The sequence below is a fragment of the Vigna unguiculata genome, chromosome 8 (assembly GCF_037176805.1).
Source record: "Vigna unguiculata cultivar grain cowpea cultivar isolate G323 ecotype 2 chromosome 8, ASM3717680v1, whole genome shotgun sequence".
Taxonomy (NCBI): domain Eukaryota; kingdom Viridiplantae; phylum Streptophyta; class Magnoliopsida; order Fabales; family Fabaceae; genus Vigna; species Vigna unguiculata.
This window is the reverse complement of record NC_140799.1, coordinates 38,376,057-38,397,753: the sequence shown is the minus strand read 5'-3', so window position 1 is coordinate 38,397,753 and position 21,697 is coordinate 38,376,057. Positions and strand designations below refer to the sequence as shown.

At 33.2% G+C, this 21,697-nt stretch overlaps 4 protein-coding genes across 4 annotated transcripts; 1 reads left to right on the top strand and 3 right to left on the bottom strand.

Moving 5' to 3' along the window:
• Positions 1 to 3,453: 3,453 nt before the first annotated feature.
• LOC114194625 (glucan endo-1,3-beta-glucosidase 12-like) lies at positions 3,454 to 6,024 on the top strand. Its single transcript, XM_028084970.2, has 3 exons — positions 3,454 to 3,691; positions 3,783 to 5,117; positions 5,634 to 6,024. The coding sequence occupies exons 1-3, from the start codon at positions 3,634 to 3,636 to the stop codon at positions 5,666 to 5,668; spliced, it is 1,428 nt and encodes a 475-aa protein (XP_027940771.2). The 5' UTR covers positions 3,454 to 3,633; the 3' UTR covers positions 5,669 to 6,024.
• A 5,755-nt stretch (positions 6,025 to 11,779) lies between these two features.
• On the bottom strand, positions 11,780 to 16,593 carry LOC114195147 (TMV resistance protein N). The gene is given in 6 exon segments (XM_085666001.1): positions 11,780 to 12,157; positions 12,160 to 12,613; positions 12,758 to 13,711; positions 13,822 to 14,100; positions 14,214 to 15,312; positions 15,459 to 16,593. Coding segments are annotated over 6 exon segments (3,477 nt in total). The 5' UTR covers positions 15,950 to 16,593; the 3' UTR covers positions 11,780 to 11,957.
• A 79-nt stretch (positions 16,594 to 16,672) lies between these two features.
• On the bottom strand, positions 16,673 to 21,070 carry LOC146884461 (TMV resistance protein N-like). The gene is made up of 4 exons (XM_085666002.1): positions 20,202 to 21,070; positions 18,919 to 20,016; positions 18,389 to 18,673; positions 16,673 to 18,292 (listed from the first exon to the last, which is right to left on the bottom strand). Exons 2-4 carry the CDS (start codon positions 19,267 to 19,269, stop codon positions 16,892 to 16,894), a joined length of 2,037 nt encoding a protein of 678 aa, XP_085522128.1. The 5' UTR covers positions 19,270 to 20,016; positions 20,202 to 21,070; the 3' UTR covers positions 16,673 to 16,891.
• On the bottom strand, positions 19,322 to 20,680 carry LOC146884462 (TMV resistance protein N-like). The gene is made up of 3 exons (XM_085665996.1): positions 20,202 to 20,680; positions 19,546 to 20,016; positions 19,322 to 19,418 (listed from the first exon to the last, which is right to left on the bottom strand). The coding sequence occupies exons 1-3, from the start codon at positions 20,678 to 20,680 to the stop codon at positions 19,322 to 19,324; spliced, it is 1,047 nt and encodes a 348-aa protein (XP_085522122.1).
• Positions 21,071 to 21,697: the final 627 nt, after the last annotated feature.

Genomic DNA, 21,697 nt, shown 5'->3' with positions numbered 1-21,697 from the left:
AACCTGCACCACGACATTATTTTATTTAACCTACAACTTATTTAACGTATTCTTTTTACCTAAAACCACGCTTTTAATGTTTAAAGCTTTCATTTGTTTTATTTACATGCATATACTTAATTTATCTAAATTTGTATTATTTTCCCAAAGTAATTAATATGGTTCCTTTTAATTACTTTAGCTTAGTCAAATTACCATAATAGCAAGAAAAAAATAGTAGGCTTTTAACGTTTGCAGTTAAAATATATTACATAGAAGGTGGACGTTACCTATGTGTACTAAAAATAAACGTTTAGTTTGAGCCTTGACATCAAAACAAAATATTTAAATTTTCTTTGACTAATTTTTTCTTACATTTGAAAAAATAAATAAAAGATAACATTTATATAAAAAATGTATTTTAATTCTTTAAACGATATATTAAAGGCAACTATCAGTATGTTTTTAAAATAAATTTTTTAAAAATCAAAGTACATTTAATACAAAAGAAAATAGACAATTGAAGATTGATACATCAGTGTAAATGTCACCAATGTAAAAAAAAAAAATATGAGAGTTCCAACATCGATTAATTAATAATAGATGTAGAAAATGATTTTTTTTTCTCAATTGTTGCGAAGTAACCAATGTAAACGGTGGTGTTTTTTTTTTTTTTTAAATAATGTCTTACTTTTAAAATTTTCCTCCAAACAAAAAACTATATTGAGAAAATTGTTATTTTGATTAACAAAATTATTATAATAAAAATATATATAAGAAAGGTATGAAATTTAATTTATCTTTCAAAATCTAAACCTATGAATCATAGTAGTACGTAAGATTCAAGTAGATTTGAAATAACAATAAACATGCAAGAGATTAGAAATGAATTATAGTTGGAATCATAATTGAAATATAAATTCTGAATGAATTATAGTTGGAATAAGAACCTTGGGAATGAAAGTTATTAAGGAGTGACAAATCTAATCCTGCCATGAATAAACACTTAACAACTTTCAAAGTATATATATATATATATATATATATATATATATATATATATATATATATATATATATATATATATATATATATATATATATTGAATTTAGAGTTAAGAGATTTTACATTGTCAAATGATCATTCTCTTCGATACTAGACAAAAACATGAAATATTATTCACGCGATTAAATAAATTCAAATAAATATAATTCTTTTTTCATATTACAAGTTAAGTAAAAAAAAAAAAAAACTCTTAAACTCTCACCACCGATACTTTCTTTTATGTGAATTTAGTAAATAGAATATTTCTAATAATCCTTTTACAAACATTTCAAATTGATACAACAAAAGTTTTTTAAATATATTATTTGAACTTTTACATTAATTTTAGGTTCGATGTCCATGCAGAACATGCAAATTGATGTAAGATACTTAACACGTAACTCTTAATGTAAAATTTTGCTACTTTTTAAATTGGAGCAATCACTGCATAACACCTGACAATCTCAATAACACAATGATGATCTATGGTACAACACATATCATATAAATATATTGTGCTTTCTGGTTGAGTTCTCACTTTGGCAAAGGTGTCTAGCTTGAGCAAGAGGACTTGAGCAAAACCTTTCGTTTGAGCAAAACCTTATAACCTAAACGAGAATGGACGATATTTGTTTTAATTCTCTTATTGAATATGTGGTTGGTTGAAGTACCTTTAAAAGCATGAAGTATGTGACTATGCATGTATTATGAGATATTTTAAAACTGTACTTAGTGTTTTTAGCATATGATAACAATTATTGTGAGATATCATGTGGAATATGTGAATATTTCCTGGAGAAAATTTTGTTGGTTATAAAGTAGTGTATGTAATAACTTATGGATTCAAGTAAGGTTACATCCTAATACTCTAACGGATCAGTCAGACTCACATAGAACTAGTTCATGTGGTGAGAGTAGTAGGAGGTCATAGTCTCTGACAGGATAATGATCTTAGATGATTATGGACTAACATTGTGTGTGGTAGAGTGAAACTCATTGGCAATGGCTCTGCAGAGCAGTAGAGGCCACCACAAGTGTAAGTTTCTAGTGAATCTGTTTTCATTACATGTATTCGGATAATCGAGTTGGAGAGTCTTTTGCTGCTTGTTGTCACATGTTGCTTGTGTTTCATAACTTGTTTATTTATCTATTAAATTATTTTCATTAGCTTACCATTTTTTCGTGTTCTGGTTTCTTGTTGTGTTTTTTTTGCAATGATCACCAATGTTGGTGTCAACAGATGAAGAGACACTTGTTGATCATCATAATGGTGGAGACGCTGCTGCCTAGATCTAGATTAGACGATAGATATTATTTTTTTATGAACATCTTTTTAATAACTTTTCTTATGTCTTTTGTGCTATGTTGAGAAATCTTTTACAAAACTGTGTTATGTCCCTATTTTTGTTTATTGAGTTGTTTTACGCCATCTTATATTTATTTAGTATATTTTAAATGATTGTAATGGTTGATTCTAGTATAGTTCTAGTCCTATATCATATCAATTGATGTGATGTTTTATTTGTTACAATATTTTTATTTTTAAGTGGGATGTGACAAAAATAATTCAACTATTAAATTAAAAACTTATAAAAGACCTCATTTGATGGATAAATAATTAAAATAATAATACTATTAACTGACATAGAAATCATAAATACTTGGTCAATTACTGTATTTGTATATTACTTTGCATTGAGTAGCATATGATGGTTATAATTTGGATTGATATAATAAAATGATGATATCCATTACCGTGATTACTCTTTACTCATAAGTTTACTTTAGAAGGAGAATAATTGATGAAGAAGTTGGAGAAAGTATAGTATGTTACGCATTCCATCATCATTGGCCAAGGGTTGGATCAATTAGTTTTAGAGAGATTAGGTGCAAAGCCAAAACTACACACCATCTTCAACTCACTCAATCTTGGTGCAACTGTAAGATACTATTCAGAAAGACAGTGATGCAAATTAAAAGAGTGCATCAAATTAATATGACGATGCTTTTTTCTTCATCTTTGTCATTGTTGGATGATAGCAGTTCTTCCAAAACACTACCCATTTGAGGTCCAGAACTTTAAATAAGTAATGAACAAAATGCCACTGTCAATTTTCATTCTTATCACTGCTTTGGCTGTTTCTTGATTAAGAAGAATGGAAAATCATAATGCATGTGTGAGTACATAATTAAAAAAAATGTATGAATATAAAATAATATAACAATTTAGAACTTGGAAATGAAATCCCGATCTCTAAGGCCATGTTTGGTAGAGTTCTTGAAGTTCCTGAGCAGCGTGAAGGCCAACTGGCCTTGAATGATGGATGGTGGTCCTATAATTACTCGTCCATTTGTTACTGTCACTAATACCAAGAGGGTCCCACTTACCCTCTTACCCTTTCCACCACCACCTCGTTTCCCTCAATTTTTTTTTTCTCTCTTAGATATACTAACAAACACCACTCTTTCTCACGTCACCCACTTGCACCGCAGGAACACACTCTGGGCACCACTTTCCCACAACCATCGTCAAAAACACCGAAAACAAACACAAGACACAGAACACTAAAACAAACCTTCTCTCTCTGTTTCTCCTCACAGAAGCAGAGAATGCAGCGCCTCACCGTCTCCACCCTTCTCCTTTCCCTAACTCTTCTCACCCTCGCAGGCAATGCTCACCTCTTTTCTCTCTTTTATTTACTCTCTTTACGTTATGTCGCTAACTAACTGTGTTTTGTTGTGTACATTGTTTGTTTCAGATGGGGGTTCCATTGGAGTTAACTACGGTCGCATAGCGAACAACCTTCCCTCCGCGGTTAAGGTTGTTCATCTCCTCAAATCCCAGGGGCTGAACCGGGTCAAAGTCTACGACACCGACCCGGCAGTGCTTCGGGCATTATCCGGATCCGGAATCAAAGTCACTGTTGATCTTCCAAACATGCAACTCTTCGCAGCAGCGAAAGCACCCTCCTTTGCATCCTCCTGGGTCGAAAGAAACGTCGTCGCTTACTACCCTCACACGCAAATCGAAGCCATTGCGGTTGGGAACGAGGTTTTCGTAGACACACACAACACCACCAAGTTCCTGGTACCGGCCATGAAAAACATCCACCAAGCGCTTGTGAAGCACAACCTCGACTCCGACATTAAGGTTTCCTCCCCCATTGCCCTCTCTGCGTTGGCCAACTCGTACCCATCCTCGTCCGGATCGTTTCGACCCGATCTCGTTGAACCCGTTTTCAAACCCATGCTGGAGTTTCTCCGCCAAACTGGGTCATACTTAATGGTGAACGTGTACCCGTTCTTTGCGTACGAGTCCAACGCTGACGTCATCCCTTTGGACTACGCGCTTTTCCGAGAGAACCCGGGCGTGGTGGATCCGGGTAACGGGTTAAGATACTATAACCTATTTGACGCCCAAATCGACGCCGTTTTCTCCGCATTGAGTGCTCTCAAATACGACGATGTTAACATTGTAGTGACCGAAACAGGGTGGCCTTCTAAGGGGGATAGTAATGAGGTAGGTGCGAGCGTAGAGAACGCCGCGGCATTCAACGGTAATCTCGTCCGTAAGATCTTAACCGGTGGCGGGACCCCACTTCGACCCAAAGCCGATCTCACCGTCTATTTGTTCGCACTTTTTAATGAGAATCAGAAGCCCGGACCCACCTCCGAGAGAAACTTTGGGCTTTTTAACCCTGACGAGACGAGGGTCTACAATGTTCCGTTAACTCAGGATGAACTCAAGGACTATCACGACCGTCCCTCACCGGTGAAGGGTAGCAGTCCGAAACAGAACACCCCAGCGCCGGCACCTGTCGTGAGTGGCGGCGTGTCGAAGAGCACCACCGGTAACACTTGGTGTGTTGCGAACCCGGATGCCGATAAAGTTAAGCTGCAGGCCGCTCTAGATTTCGCTTGCGGCGAGGGAGGTGCTGACTGCGCTCCGATTCAGCACGGTGCCACGTGTTATGATCCTAACACGGTTGTGGCCCACGCTTCGTTTGCCTTCAATAGTTACTACCAGAAGCAATCACGGAAGGGCGGAAGCTGCTACTTCGGGGGTACGTCCTACGTGGTCACGCAGGAGCCTAGTGAGTATTCTAAAAATCCCTTTTTTACTTTTACATAATTTTATTCATTTTTATTATGTGTGTGCTTTAGCATAGTGTATGGTAGGGTTACTAACATGAGCGGGTGGTGAGGAATAGTGCACACGATAAAAAAGAGGCACGTGATAGGGTTGACAAGAGGGAATCTTTTCTGATAACGACGTGGCGTAAATTTATTGGGTAGAGTGTACTGTGTAGGGGCATTATAATTACGGTGCTACAGTGTTGTGTTATTTGGTCTACCCAAATAATACCTTTTTCTCACTATTTTGGTGAACCCTATTCCCGATGGGACTACTTGGGTAATGGACACCAACTAGATGAAAACTTGTAGCTGTAAAGGTGGTCAATTAGTCAAACATTGGATTCTACCGAGACCTTTGAAAATGTTTGGCTTGGGACTTTATATGATTGTACTTTATGGTAATTTTATTTTTAATTTAGTTTATGAATCTGTGATAAAAATATTAACCATGGTTTTTTTTTTTTTTTTTGCAGGGTATGGTAACTGCGTGTTTCCTACAGGATACTAAAAAGCTCAAGAAGACTGACATATTCCCGCATGAGAATATGCATATGCCTGATTTTGCTTTGTGTAAAGTATGTTATGAGAATGAATGTGTCTGGAAGTGAAACTAGGAAAAGGGGACTAAATTAGTTTGAATATTTTTTTGGGGTTCTGATTATGTTAGTTAAATAATGTTGACTTTTTCACCCAGTTGGTGGGAACTGGGAATGGAATGGGGTAGTTAAATTAATTTTACTTTGGGGACTAAAGTAATTGTATCTAAGTTTAAGTTTTCACTTTGCAGTAGACATTATCTTTTGATTCCTCAGACATTGTTCTCATGTTTCCTTGTATTCGAAACCAGGTTCCTTTTTTCTTAAACTGCTCCCAAAGTGTTTTCTTTTACCTTAAACTCGATCAACGCAGAGTGAATAATTCACTGAAGCTCTTACAAATAATGGGCAAGTGTACCTAACATTCGCCCACGTGGGACCTAAAGTCAGTACATGCAAACTTTTTCATCCAACAAAAGAAGTAGGGTTTGCGAAAGATAAAAACTGAGTGGCGATCACATGCAGTGTTGCTGAAATTTATAAACGAAAAATGATTTCGATAATGAACAGCACACAAGCTAATAAAGTATCATGGATTTTTTTACCCATATTACTGTTTTCTTTCTTAGTAAATAACTTATATGCCAATCTTGGCTATGGTAACTGTATAGTGCCCTGAAAAAATTACTGGCTACAATCATACTTTTAGGTAAAATATTTTGCTATTATAGCAAGTTGGGATACACTTGAAAAATGGTAATTTATATTTTTAATAATACTTTTGAAAATATATGTAACTTTTGGCAACGGCTATGTGTTGTTTTCTTGAATAAAGAGGATGATGCAGTGATGTTACCGTGTCTTTGTGCCTTTTCTGCACAAGTTTGTCTGTCGTTGAAGTCTTTTATTTTGGGTATTTAGTATTTATGGTTGAAGAGGCAGAAACTATAATGAATAGCTATGATACCAAAACCTGTCTTTGTCAGAAGATGTGTAAAGATGAGACCAAAATAACATAAACAAATTGCATCACATCCTGAATGAAGTTTAATTTTGATATACTTTTGTTTGTATTTATTAATTTTGCTTCAAATACAATCAATTTTGTATTTTATTTTGAAAATACAAAATACTTCTCATACCTTTAATTGTAAGAAAAATTCTCTTGTATTTTTTATATTCAAAATCATTCTTTTACCATTCATATATTTTATTCTTATTCTCTAAATATCTTAGCTCAAATAATAACTTCTAATCAAATATTATTTGTAACTCATCATGAAATGAATAATGTAATTGTTGAAGTGACCCTAAAAACGGCCAAGGAGAAAAGTCAATGAAAAAAAGGGAAGCTTTCAAAGTTGGCCAACGGTCATAAAAAAGGAAAAAGGTAAATAGTTTATTTTTGCAATTTTAGTGAATGATTTTTTTCAACAAATACTGCTAAGAGTAGACATGAAGCTCGATTGCATCAATATATTCTTTCATTCATACAAAGGGTGAGATAATAAGTTTCTATCTGTTTTATTTTAATCTATATGTAAATATTTTTATTACTTTAAGTTTATGACACTTTTCAGTCTTGATTATTTTAATTTGAAATATTCTTTATTGTTTTAACTATATTATTTAATAATTTATTCTTTAACATTAACCTAGCCATTATTAATAATAAATACTAAAATTTAACTGCTACAAAATGTTAATACTTTTAAACTAACAAATATTTTATAAAGACTAAAATAGATTCGTTAGAAGAGATTAAATGCTTAGAAAACAGTTTCGTTGATCATTAAGAACTAGTTAGTCGTCCTTTTGAGAAACTTAAAAGAATGTTAAAATAGATTATTGTATCAATTAACCAATGACCAACACACCAATAAATATTATATATAGTTTTTAAATAAAATTTAAATTTTGAACTTTTGACAAAAGAAATATGATTAGTAGAAGATACTGTTAATATACCTTAAAATGATACAACTTCTTAAAAATATTTTGTGTGTGTATTTTTTAATTAAATAGTTTTATTCTTTGCCAAATTATTGTAACATAATAACATACAATGGAAAATGTTCATTTTATATATATTTCTGCCAATTATAATAAAATGTATGCAGCTAAAAATCAACGAAACAGTTTATTAATATTATATTATTTATTGGGTGAGCGAGAGAACAAGTTAAAGGACAGAATTGGAAAAGTTGGTCAAATTATACATGACGTTATCCACGTCATGGTAGCATTTTGCAATTTGAGAAGCTAATAAAGTGAACTGTTTTTACTATAACATATTTCCCATTGTGTCCTTAGCTGGCCCGCTAACTTCAATTATGTGAATAAGATTCATACACTTAACTTCTGACATTATTTATATTCCAACCACGATTCTTCTGTCATAGTTTATGTGTGCAATTATTTCAAGCTTTCTCTTTAATGTATTCATTTAATACTGATTATTTTGTACATTTTATTGATAAATTGATATAGATGGTGTTTACATGTACAAGGGTTTCAATGTTAATTAATAATTGATATAGAAAGAAAATTTGTACATCAATAAAAGGCATAACTGGTAAGTGTATTACGGTTTATATTCAACGAATATAAAATATAAAATAGAACAATAATAAAATAGGACAATAATTCTTATCTTTTATTTTTTAGTGTGATTTGGTGTGAATTATTGATTAATTTATTATTATATTTTTTTTAAAGAATCAATATTCACACTAGATCACAACAAAGATGAAAGTAAAAAAATATGAATCATAACGTAATTTTTCTATAAAATATCACAATTATTTAACTACTGACCAGCTAGATTCATCTATTCCATGTTTGAAAAACTCATATTTACATTTACAAATTTAACGATAGTGATATTAAAATTAAAATTAGGTTAAACTATTGCGAGTTCTATAATCTTGTGTTGCGGAAGGAAAAAGGATAAATGTGAAAGGAAGCTTTCATGCTGACCTAACAGCCCTAAAAAAGAAAAAAACCAATTCCCAGAAGTAGATAAGGTAACAAAGAGAAAGTTTTAGCCATTGTTTCAGAATGTCCCATATATCACGATTTCAACAAAAAGTTTCTTTTTTTTTTTTCTTTTCTGAATTTCACCTATATTTATGACTGTCATTTATTTTGAAAATTCAAACTATTATTAATAGTTTTACCGTTTCTTGAAGGAGTTTTTTAAGTGATGTTTATAAGGTCTCTAGAGTTGAGTTGTAAAGTAATATCAATAAATCTTCTAAAAATTAAGTGTGAAGATGTTGTATACAAGTAGTTACAAAATAACACTGAAATGAGCATCTCTGAGAACTATTTTTAGAAAGAGGGAGACTTTGAAAATATAACATAAATTATAGGTGACATTCTTCACGTCATGATGGGTGTAAGATAACCTAAAAGGTGCATCTTCTTCTCTATATGTCCTTGCCTGGGTCAGGGAACGTGAACCCATGTGAGTAAAGATTACCTTATCTATGTTACTTAATGTAAATTATTTATGAAAGTGCTAACATTTTAATGCAAATTCCCATATACCGTTTAGTGGAATTAGGTATATGTAGTGAGAAAAAAAAAAAAAAAAACCCTTCACGTTTGTGCCATAGAAAATGGAGAAATCTAGAGTCGGTGGTGCACCACTGGTTTGTGTCGGACTATGTTGAAGGTTGAAGCAGTGCAGAAGAAGTTGGTTTCTCTCTCCACTGCAACCCTAATTTGTCATTTACCTCTAAGTCACATGCTCTGTTCTTCCAAACAGTGAATCATAGATTCCAATTTCTGAACATGCATTATGGCCATTGTCTTGTACCACGGTTTCTTGTTGTGAGTCCAATTAGGGTACGTAAATTGGTAAACAACGTCAGATCGGGAACTATACACTGCTATTCAAGATCGCACGATCACTTTGACAACAACTTCTTCATGTCATCTTGTGGTTTCGGATTCTGTCACTGTCGGAGAAAACATATTTAGGGCATTTGTGACATCACTTTTTGTCTACTGTGCTCTCGGTAGTCTCTTCGGTGCATCCATACTAGTTTAATCCCTACCTCTTAATTTTATTATTAATATCAATTTAATACTTTTATTCATTTTACATTCTAGACCTATAGCGAAAAACTAATGAATAAATTTTACAAAAGCATGTTTTATGAAAAAGTGTAAAATGAAAAAAGTGAAAACGTATAAACAAGTACAACTTCTTCGTTTTAAAATGAATAAATTTCTTTTAAGCGAAAGTTTTCTTATGAGTAACCACATTTCATTTCTAAGTCGTATAAGACTTAACCAATCTCGTAATTTTTAAAAAATTTGTCCATTTATGTACAACCCAATAAAAACTACACCGTTTTAATAAATCTCTCAAAAATATCACCCATAAGTTGGCTATTTCTATGCTGATAATATAGCCCAAAACAGCATCATTCATAAATAGTTTAAAAAGAAAAACTTTTTCTAGTGTATATATATATACAACACACCATATGAAAGGGAAAGAGAGCAACGAGAATAGAGAACATAACACAACCTGCTCCATCCGTTTTTTGTGTATTTATTAAATACTGAATTTGACCCAACTTAAAGTTTAATTCACATGATCATAATTAGCTTTAAGACGTTTTGTTTTGGAACATATTGTTAAGAGGATGTTCTCGTGTCTTAAAGTGTCATTATTTGCATTGTATCTTTAGTTGGGATATGATGGTCCTATAGTCTATTTTTGTTTTGCTTGTTTTATTTATTTTAAAGTTACAATTGTTCAAGCTTTCTCAATGTCAATGTTTGATCCCCAATTTATCCCGCAAGTGAAATTTCATCTTGTTAAATGAAAAAATAAATAATAATAAAGTATTAAATATGTTTTTGGTCCTTGAACTCTTAGTAAAAATTGGAATCACCTTGAATCAATTTAGTCATTCAACCCCATAAATACGTCAATTTAGTTCTTTTAACCAAATTTTATTAAGTTTATTTCACGTTTCAAACCTATTTCATTATAGTAGTTTAGTTTGTTAATACCGTTTGACACATGTTCACTTCAATGTCAACTAAAAAGTGCATTAGAAATGATAAATAAACTTAAAAAAGTTTGGTTTAAATGATTAAATTTACACATTTCTAAACATAAAAAACTAAATTGGTTCAAAATTTTTAAAAGAGACTAATTCTAAATTTTACTAAAAATTGAGATACCAAAAATATATTTAACCCAAAATTAAATGAAGTTGAGAAAGGCGAAAAGCGAAATACGACAAAAATGGGGTATGTTTTGGTACAAAAGACAAAAGTCATAAATTGTAACATGTCACAGATTATGACGAAACATGTCGTAAACTATTATAATGAAACAATTCATCACAATTTTTTGATAGAATGTAACAAAGTAAGTCATCATAAATTATAATTTACGATAAAACATATATTTTTACAATTTCAGAAAGAAAATGACTTTAAAATACATTTAAAACTATTATATTTTTTGACAAAATATAGAAGTTTCTTTAGATAATATTAGTTTTACACATATAAAATATTTGATATCACTTTTAATAAAAAAACTTTAAGACAATGGGGTTATGGACCTTTAATCTATTCGATATGAGACTTTGACTCACAATTGAACTATTTCTAATAATCATTCTTCATTTAAGAATGAGTCCTTTTTTTTTTCTTTTTCATATGATATATTTTTCTTTATGCGTGTAATGACCCTTTTTTACTATGGTTATATTGTCCTCCACTAAATCCATATTTTAATAGCTACTCTCTGTGTGTTGTATTATTCAGCTTTTTTAGAATAATTTTATGTTCACACATTATACATTTGTTGGTAGAATAAAGTAGTGAACTAATTGGAAGTCTAACTAAAGTTTTATACATTTGCAGAATATCGGCTTTTAAAATTTAGGTGTTAAGGTTAGCCTTTTCATAACATTTTACTAATTAATGTAACATTTTTAATCCACTCGGATAGGAAGAGAGGATAATATTTTTTATTACATAAAATCATAGTATTTAGATTCTTGAAGTTAGTATCATCATCATGTAATAAGAGCTCACGTAAACAAAAATACAAGGTTGGAAAATAACTATCAAAAAAAGCTAAAACTTCTCACAGACTCAGCTGAAACATATTAAATGAAATCATCAAACTAAAAACTAAAACATATAAGATGTTCCATCACTATCAGTAATATACTAAACAAACTATTATCATTACTACTATATAAACGTGATACAGTGAAATCATTTACCAAGGGTTGGAGAAGTAGGTTCTTCCACCTCCAATTCATGTCGTTTCTCATCTTCATTCGTTTCTGTTATTCTTGATATATTAAGACCATCTGAGTGCTTCCTCCATTCTTCAATTTTCTCCTTACAAATCACACGGCACCCACACTTCTTTATTCTTGCCTTGCATGATTCAGAAAGATTTTCAACAAAAAGACCACTTCAAGTTGTGTTTGCTCCCCACTTAGATAATGCTGAATATACACATGATCAGCATTCAAGAATATAATATGGATATAAGGGTCATTGAATTTATACAGCAAGTGACCAAACTTGGGTGCTACAGGAAAATTTGGGTCAGGATCTTTATCAGGAGTTTTACAGACCCAGTAATAAATGCCAATTTCCTCATTGCCAGTAGAAGTTGGCCTTGCATTTGATGAAGATGGCACATCCATGTTTAAAGGTTCTAACACTAGGCACACTGCAATTCCCCACCATTCACTTAACTGGCAGTCCTCAGGTACATCCACTATTATTGAAGTAACTGAATCACAGCACAACTTCTCATATGTTTGATCTGATGAATCAATTGCAAGAGAGTTTTGATTGTTGAACCAAGATGGAATTTCATTCCCTGGTATTATGAACCAAAGTTCTGGCCCTTCAATCTGTTACAATGCAAGGTTTTTTTGTTGTTGTAAATTTAACTAGTTGATGAAAGAGTTATTCATTTAGTTCTTCAGTTTTAATTTTTAATGTATGAGAAAACTTGATAGTTTTAATGACTACAAACAGTAAAGTTAAGAACATACCGGATCCTCATGTGAATGTGACTCAAAGATCTTCCATAGAGTATCTTCATCCAAGTGAAAGGGTTTCAATTTAGGACAATTAGTTGCGTACAAAGCTTGTAAATTTGGTGGAAGCATTGGCAAGGATTCTAGTCTTGGGCAATGATCGAAGGACAAAGTATGCAACATAGAAAGACTAATAATGCATTGGGCAGGTGGGTTAACAAAATTGTTACCACTCAGATCTAAACGCTTCAACAATGACAAAGGACCAAAATCACTAGGAATTGATTCATCAGTAAGATCTCTATAACTTAAATCCAAGGACTCCAAAGCCAATAAACTGGAAAGAGGAGGCACGATTGACTCATGCATATCTGATTGTCCCATAAACTTGGAGATCCATTGAAGTAAATTTTGTGATTTGGGTGTTGTTTCTTTCCTTCCACCAAAGGAGAGCTCTCTAAGTATTTCTAAACGAACTTTAGATGAAGAAATTTCTGTTATCTCAGTTCCACTCACATCAAGTTCCTCCAAAGACTCATTTTCATTCATACCATCTGGCAGTGTTGAGATTCTTGAGCAGCCAGAAACGTAGAGTTTTCTAAGAGATTTCAAATTGCAAATGGAATTTGGCAGGCAAAGGAGATTTATGCAATGCTCCACATTAAGCAGTGATAAAGATTTCATGTTCTCTCCAAATTCTGGGAGTTTTTCAAGTTTTGAGCAGCCAGAGAGAATCAATTCCTCCAAAGAATCCATTTCCAGTTTTCTTGGCATGATTTGAAGATTCTTGCAATCTTTCAGCATCAATAGATCAAGTCTCTTGTGTTGTCCAACTGATGGGTGAACCTCAACAAGGTTTACACAACCTATAAGAAGCAATCTTTCAAGAGATGGAGCCCCAGAAACTATTGGGGTTTGAATTAGATCTTCAGAATAGCTCAAATCAATGAACTTCAGCTTTGCAAAATCCTGAACAATCAGAACAAAAGGTAAATGAGAGAGTACGAAATTAATTAGCTTTTAAAGACTTTACTTATTCTATTATTAAGTTAAAACAGGATCATGATTGAACTACTGACTTGATTTCCATTCCAAATCTTTTTTATTCTGCTGGAGTGCATTTTCAACTCTACAAGTTCATCTAGCTGCACGCCAAGCGGCAGAGATTCCAAAGGATACTTCATCCACTGAAGAAATTTCAGTGAACTGCAAAGACATTTGAGGCTAGTGGGAAGATTTACATGATAGTTTATGATTAGTAATTGAAGATTATACATCCTTGAGAACGCTTCAGGATCCCAAATAGCTTCTTCCTTTTCAGGCGAGTTCAAAACAATACCTTCAATTGATTCATTTGCCTAGCAGAGAACAATGCAGATAAAATTAAGACAAGTCATAAGAAGTTAAAATATAGAGTAAAGAGTACACACTGAGTTTCTTCATGGAATTGGACATTAGCTTAAAAACTCGCCTTATTGTATTTTAATACTTCATTTGTGTCCTCTAGTGTCCACAACCTACTTCGTTTTGCCGGATCCACATAACTTTCTTCTGTAACAATTTCCCTTGCTGATTCTTGAAGCAAATCATGCATCCCTATAGTAAAGCCATCATAAGTTGCCAGTGATTTTTCAACCAGAAGGTCAATTCCAACTGGTGGATAACGCTCACAAATTTCTAAAGCTTGTATCACAAGCTCTTTTATCCTCCCTCTGAAGAAACATGCAATATCAAGAAACAAAGTTTTATAAGGCAGGGGCAACCCATTGTAGCTTATTCTAAGCGATTGCATCACAATATGACTCGGGGGCACTTCTCTTATCATATCAACTACTTCTTTCCATTGGGATTCCCTTCTTCCACACAGAAATGAACCTAACAGCTCCAAGGCTAAAGGGAGGCCTCCTGCATATTTGGCAACAGCTTTTGACAACTCCAAATAATGTTCTTCAGGTTTATCTCTTTTGAAGGCTTTCTGGCTCAAGAGTTGAAGGGATTCGTCTGAATTTAAGAGGTTAATTTTGTAGTTTTCAATTATGCCATGTGATATTAGGACTTGTGTGTCTCTTGTTGTTATTATAACTCTGCTCCCTGGGCCAAACCACTCTAACCTCTCAGCCAAACACTCTAGTTGGCTTGTATCATCAACATCATCAATGACAAGAAGAACTTTCTTCTTGAATAGAAGTTCTCTTATTGTGTTCTTTCCCTCGTCTAAATCTCTAATTTCTAAGCCTTTTATAGCCAAATGAGAAAGAAGTTTTCCTTGTAAACGAATCCTGCCATCACTTTCTTTTGAAATCTCTCTAACGTTGTCAAGGAAGCAACTAATATCAAACTGATGCTGGATTTTCTTGACGACAACTCTCGCCAGGGTTGTCTTTCCAATGCCACCCATGCCCCATATTCCGATAAAGCGAGCGTGATCCTTCGATTCCATGCTTAACAGTGAGTCCATTTTCTTAACTCTTGAGCCAATTCCAACTAGCCCATCATTGAAAGATGGCATTTTGGGACGTAGCTTTGTCCATACTGATTCAACAATGTTTTCAATGAGCTCTGTTTGATGCCTGGGGATGAAAGTGTATAATCATGTTATAATTTAAACATGAACAGAAATAAGGTAAAAGTTTACTACTTTTCACATGTATATTTCACTAACACTTTGATAAAAGTATCGTTGCTAAAAGAAAAATTAATGTTCTCAAATACTTACTGGTAATTTTTGGACTCCCAGCCAGGAATTTGGCTAACCTCCTTCAAGGAATCTCTCCATTGTCGCACCTTTTCTGTGTCTTTCTCAAATCTTCTTTCATGTTTCTGAAAAGCCTCTTCAAAACTCGTTGTTGTCTGGTGTTGAACCTCACTGGGACTAACCCCACAGAAAACTGGGAAAACTTCTCTCCCCAGAACTCTATTTGATTCCAGAATTTTGTTGAGCTCATCCAAACACCAAGAGGAAGAGGCATAGTTCTCAGAGAGAATCACAATGGCCCCGAGGGACTCTTTAATTGCTTTAAATAGTTCTTTATCTATCTTATCTCCTTTCTCTAGATTCTTGTCATCTCGGAAAGTTATCATTCCCTTTCTCACCAAGGCAGCGTACAAGTGATCTGTAAAACCTAGGCGTGTGTCTTCTCCACGAAAACTCAAAAAAACATGGTATGTCCATCTCGAAGAGTTTGAGGAAGATTCTCCACTTAACATTGAAGCCTTGGTATGCACCCTCGGACAAAACAATTAAATTTAAGTTCAAAGTTTAAACCAATGATTAGTTCATATAAGATCATATGCTTCTTTTGGTGGTTACAAGCGTTGTTGTTTGAATTATACAGTTCTAATCTGCCCCTGGAAGAGAAAAAAAGTAGCTAGAAAATTTACAGATAACAACTGAAGAATAATATATTTTCGTGAATGGATATGATGGGAACATGTAGGGTAACTCAGACCATTGATGCAGGTTGAATGAATACTTATGCATGGTTGACACTCAATTATCTCACTTTTCTGTGACCGCATTTGTTGCATTATTATGATTATTTATGCTTGAACTTTCTATGACTTTTGTATGTGCTGATGTAACTATAAATGAACAACAATTATAAAATATATTTTAATTAATTCGTGTTTGGCATATTATCTGCTTTGTTGCAGGCTTATAAATTAAGAAACTTCTGGAAAATGGAGATGTATACTAAATTATTTTTACAACCATACTAAAATTGTATTGTATTATTGTATGACCGACCACAGAGGGGATTGGGTATAAGTCGGTGGTTTTTTTGTCTGAAATAAATTCTACTGTATCAGAATGTTATATATCTTTTTATTTTGTCGGCAATGAATATATATATATATATATATATATATATATATATATATATATATATATATATATATATATATATATATAATATGTACAGAACATCCTATAGTTGAGTCTGTAAATAATATTACCATCTTCAAGATTTTTTAGTAATTTGTATATAACTTCGAAAAAAAGTATATAACTATAGGACGTTGTATAATTTTAGAGGTTACTTCAAAACATTCAAATGTAAATTTATCAGTATGTCTTCAACATAGTTGCAATAACTGCTGCAAATAATCATTTGTGTTTCTTGATGAAATAGGACCACTTGAGTGGTGTTAATTGCACCATTCTTCAACATCTTCCTTAAATATAACACTACACCTACACTTCCTTATACTTGGCTTCCATGCCTTGGAATGATTCTCCACATAAAATATCAGTTGAAGAAGGCATTTTTCTTCATTGCATTCATGAACTGAGTGGCTATGTTTAGGTACTATGGGGAAAATCAAGTCAGGTTCACCACTATGAGCTTTACATGCCCAATAATAAATGCAAATTTCCTCATTTCCCATGGAATGTGGACTCACATGTGATTGAGGAGAAGCCTGCATATTTGAAGGTTCTAATGCTAAGCATATTGCAATTCCTAACCATCCACTAGACTCACAGTATTTAGGTGCTTCCACTATTATTGATGCAGCTGAAACACAACCCAACATGTTATATGGATGATGTGATGGATCAACCAGAAAGCACTCTTCATTCCATTTTTGAATTTCTCTCCCCGGAATGATGAACATAAAATGTGGTCTACCTTCCATTTGGTAAACACAAACTTTATGGAAATAATTAGGGTGGATAGGAGGCAGATGAGGGAGAGAATAAGGTGTATATAATGAATATACCTGATTCATGTGCAGCTCAAAGATCTTCCATAGCAAATGTGCATCTGAATTCAAGGGTTTCATTTCAGTACTGTTAGCTGTACACAGACATTGAACATTTGGTGGGAGCATTGGCAAAGACTCAAGCCTTGGGCAATCAATTAAGGTCAAACTCTTCAGGGCGTGAAGATTGCTAATGCAGTAATTAGGCCTAACAAAATTGTTCCCACTTAGATCTAACCCCAACAAAGATGATAGTGATCCAAGATCATCTGGAATTGATTCATCATTAAGGTCACAGTAACTTAAATTCAAGAACTTCAAGCTTGATAAACTAGAAAGAGGAGGCAAGGTTAATTCCTTGGAAACTAGTTTCTTCCCACATATTGAGCTCCATTGATGTAAGTTCCATGTTGATTTGGATGTTAGTTCTTTTCCTCCACAAAAAGAAAGCTCTTTAAGGTTTTCTGAATGAACTTTCGTCCCACTGACATTGCAAACAGACTTTGGTAGGGAGATAAGATTTTCTGATTTATGCAGATTAAGCAGTGATAAACACTGCACATTCTTTCCAAACTTGGTGCGCTTTCTAAGTTTTGAGCAGCCAGAAAGAATCAATTCCTCCAAAGAATCCATTTTAAACTTTGTTGGAAGGATTTGAAGGTTTATGCAATCTTTCAAGTTCAACACAACAAGCTTCGTGTGTAGTCCAACAGATTGGTGAACCTTGACAAGGTTTTTACAACCTTCAAGAAGCAAACTTTCAAGACATGGAACCTCAGAAACTATTGGACTTTCAATTAGATCTTCGGAATGGCTCAGATCAATGAACTTCAACCTTCTGAAATGCTGAACGATTAGAACAGAAGTATGAAAATGATTAGCTTTGGAAAAATTTGTGCTAGTGTTAAATTGAATGCACAAGATATTAACTGAGCTACTTACTTGAGAATCACTCCATAGCTTCTTTATTTTGCTGTAACGCATTTTTAACACCACAAGGTTCTCTAGCTTCACGCCAAGCGGCAGAGCTTCCAAAGTACACTTTGTCCACCGAAGAACTTTCAGTGAACTGCTAAGACATTTGAGGCCACGGGGAAATTGTATATTGTTAAAATTAATTATAAGGAATTTTAGATTGTACATCTTTGAGAAGGCTTCGGGATCCCAATTTGCAATGTATGGCTCAGTGGACGACTTCAAAACTATACCTTCAATCGATTCTTTTTTCTGCAAACAATGTGGAAGAGGATTAATAAATGTTTAGACTGCAGAGAAATTCTTCACAAGTTCATATAAACCTCAAGTTCAAAAAGGATTTAAAATGGAGTAAAAGATTATCCAAATTCAAGTCATGACATTGTATTATAGTGAAGGAAAGATCAACCAAGTGGGTTCACTTATAAGGAGTTGAGATACAGATTCATATAAAATCTGTATAAAGATCAAATCAACTTAAAAATTAAAAATCTTACCTTATTTCTTTTTAGTGCTTGATCAATGTCATGGGGTGACCACAACCTGCTGCGTTTGCCAGCATCTATCAGACATTTTTCAACAACAATTTTTCTTCCCATTTCTTGAAGCAAATCATGCATCCCTAAACGTGATCCATCACAAGTTGCCAGTGATTTATCAATTAGAACATCAATTCCATTTGCTGGACAACGGCAACAAATTGTTAGAATTTGTTCCACGTGCTCTTTCACCCACCCGTTGAAGAAACATGCAATATCAAGAAACAAAATCTGATAACTTTCTGGTAACCCATGATAGCTTATTATAAGTTTCTCCATCACAGTATCTTTCTTTGAGTATTCTTTCATATCCAAAAATTCTTTCCGAGGGATTCATTTCTCCCACAGAAGGATGAACCCATCATCTCAAGAGCCAGAGGAAGGCCTCCAGCTTGTTGAACAGCCACTTTTGACAACTGCAATAGTTGTTCTGATGGTTTCTCTCTTCTAAAAGCTTTCTGACAAAAAAGTTGAAGGGACTCATCAGAATTTAACAGATCAATTTTACAAATTTCAAATTTTCCATGTGGTTTTAGTACTTCCATGTCTCTTGTTGTTACTATAATCCTGCTCCCAGGGCCAAACTTCCCTTGATCATTCACACCCAAACTGTCCAATTGTCTTGCGTCATCAACATCATCAAGAACCAGCAGAACTCTGTTGTTGCGTAAGATACCTCCTATTACGATCTTTCCTTCATCCAAATTTTGAATTGTGAATTCTTTCACTTCCATATGAGAAAGAAGTGTTATTTGTAAGGTAAGCATGTCATGAGTTTTCCCAGAAATCTCCCTTACATTTTCAAGGAAGCAACTAATATCAAATTGGCTACATATTTTCTTAAATACAACTCTCGCTAGAGTTGTCTTTCCTATACCACCCATGCCCCATATTCCAATGAAGTGAACCATGTCTTTCAGTTCCAGTTTCAAAAGTGAAGTTATTTTCTCAACTCTTGAATCAATTCCAACCCATTCCTCCTCGTATGATGGTAATTTATGACGTATTTTTGTCCATACCGATTTAATAATGTCTTCAATGAGCTCTTCCCTTCTCCTATTAACAAAAATATATAATTTTCTGATAATTCCAATGCTAACAGAAGTGAAATATGATAGAGCCATTCGCTAACTTTCATATGTTTGGTTTATTCTATCTAACAAAAAACTGAAAAGAAATCCCTCGTTCAAAACTGAAATGATGGTTACTTGTGTAGTTAAATTAGCACAATCAAAACTCACCTATCCTTGGACTCCCAGCCAGAAAAGTCCGCAACTTCTTTCAAGGATTCCCTCCATTGTTGCACCTTCGATTGGTCTTCTTCTGATCTTTTATGTCCTTCGAAAGCCTTAGCGAAACTATTTATCTGGTACCTAACATCGGAAGGAGCGACTTCATAAAACACAGGAATAACTGGTTTTCCCACAGCAAGAATCTTTTGGAGTTCATCCAAACACCAAGTGGAAGAAGCATAGTTTTCGGAGAGAAGGACAATGGCAACAAGGTACTCCTCCATTGCTTTCTGAACTCTTTTCAACATCACATCTCTCTCAACTTGATTATCATATGTGAAAGTTGAGATTCCCTTTCGCTGCAACGAAGCGCATAAGGTGTTAGCAAAATCTACGTGAGTGCCTTCCATTCCAAAACTCAAACAAACATGGTAGCTCCACCGCGAAGATGCATCAGGAGAACTTGAGGAAGATTCTCCACGTAACATGTCGAAGCTTTCACCTTCACAAGTAGCCTACGCAACACATATATATTAGTTTTACTAGAATGTTTTAGCAGAAACTAAGAAGATGTATGGTTCTTCGGTCAAACTATTCATCAAGTGTTGAGTTATGTAGCTCATCAATTCTTCGCCTGAAGAAGACAATAAGCAAGTTTTCAAGAGGTTGGATTGGTGATGATGGACAGAAACAAAGTACCTCGACCCAGGCCATTTCATAAGGTCAAATAATGTTGATGACGTTGTTAAAATATTTCTTACATTCATATATATTTTATTCTTTTACTTCTTTTATAAGTTTATTATATGGTTGTACGCGTTTTTATCTTTGATGTGAGCATATAGATACCATACGAAAATAAGTCTCTATATAAACATTTGCAATGGATCTAAATATTTATTTATAGCTTATTTGAACTTATCACAAAAAAAAAAAAAAACTACTTTTACAAAGTATTTCGAACATTTGACAAGAAAAACTTACGTCCATAAACTCTTTTCGATTCATTTCAATGGTTTTTTTTTTCTTTTAAAATCATTAATACTAGTAAAAATTCTTATATTATATTAAAATGTTCTTGCAAATTTATTATATACTATATAAAATTTTTTTTTTTTAACTATTTTTATTAAGAATCTTAATTGACTGATAATTTTTTTATGAATAATTATTTCTTACAAAATTATAAAATTCATAAATATTTCGTATAAAATTCATTGCAAAAAATATTTTAAAAAAAATTGACAACAATTTTCTTTAAATGTTGTTTGATAACAAAATTTATAAATATTTTTTTTTAAAAAAAAACTTCATAACAAAATTGATAAGAAATATAATTTTTTTTAGTAGAGTAATGAAAATAGTCGATCCTTATTTCCTGTTCGGTATTAAGAACAAGTATATATACGTGAATACATATTGTCCATTTATTAAATACAAACAACTTTATGTTCAATCTGTTTTCTATTTTCAAATATTTATACACTCATTGTTTTCTTGTTTTA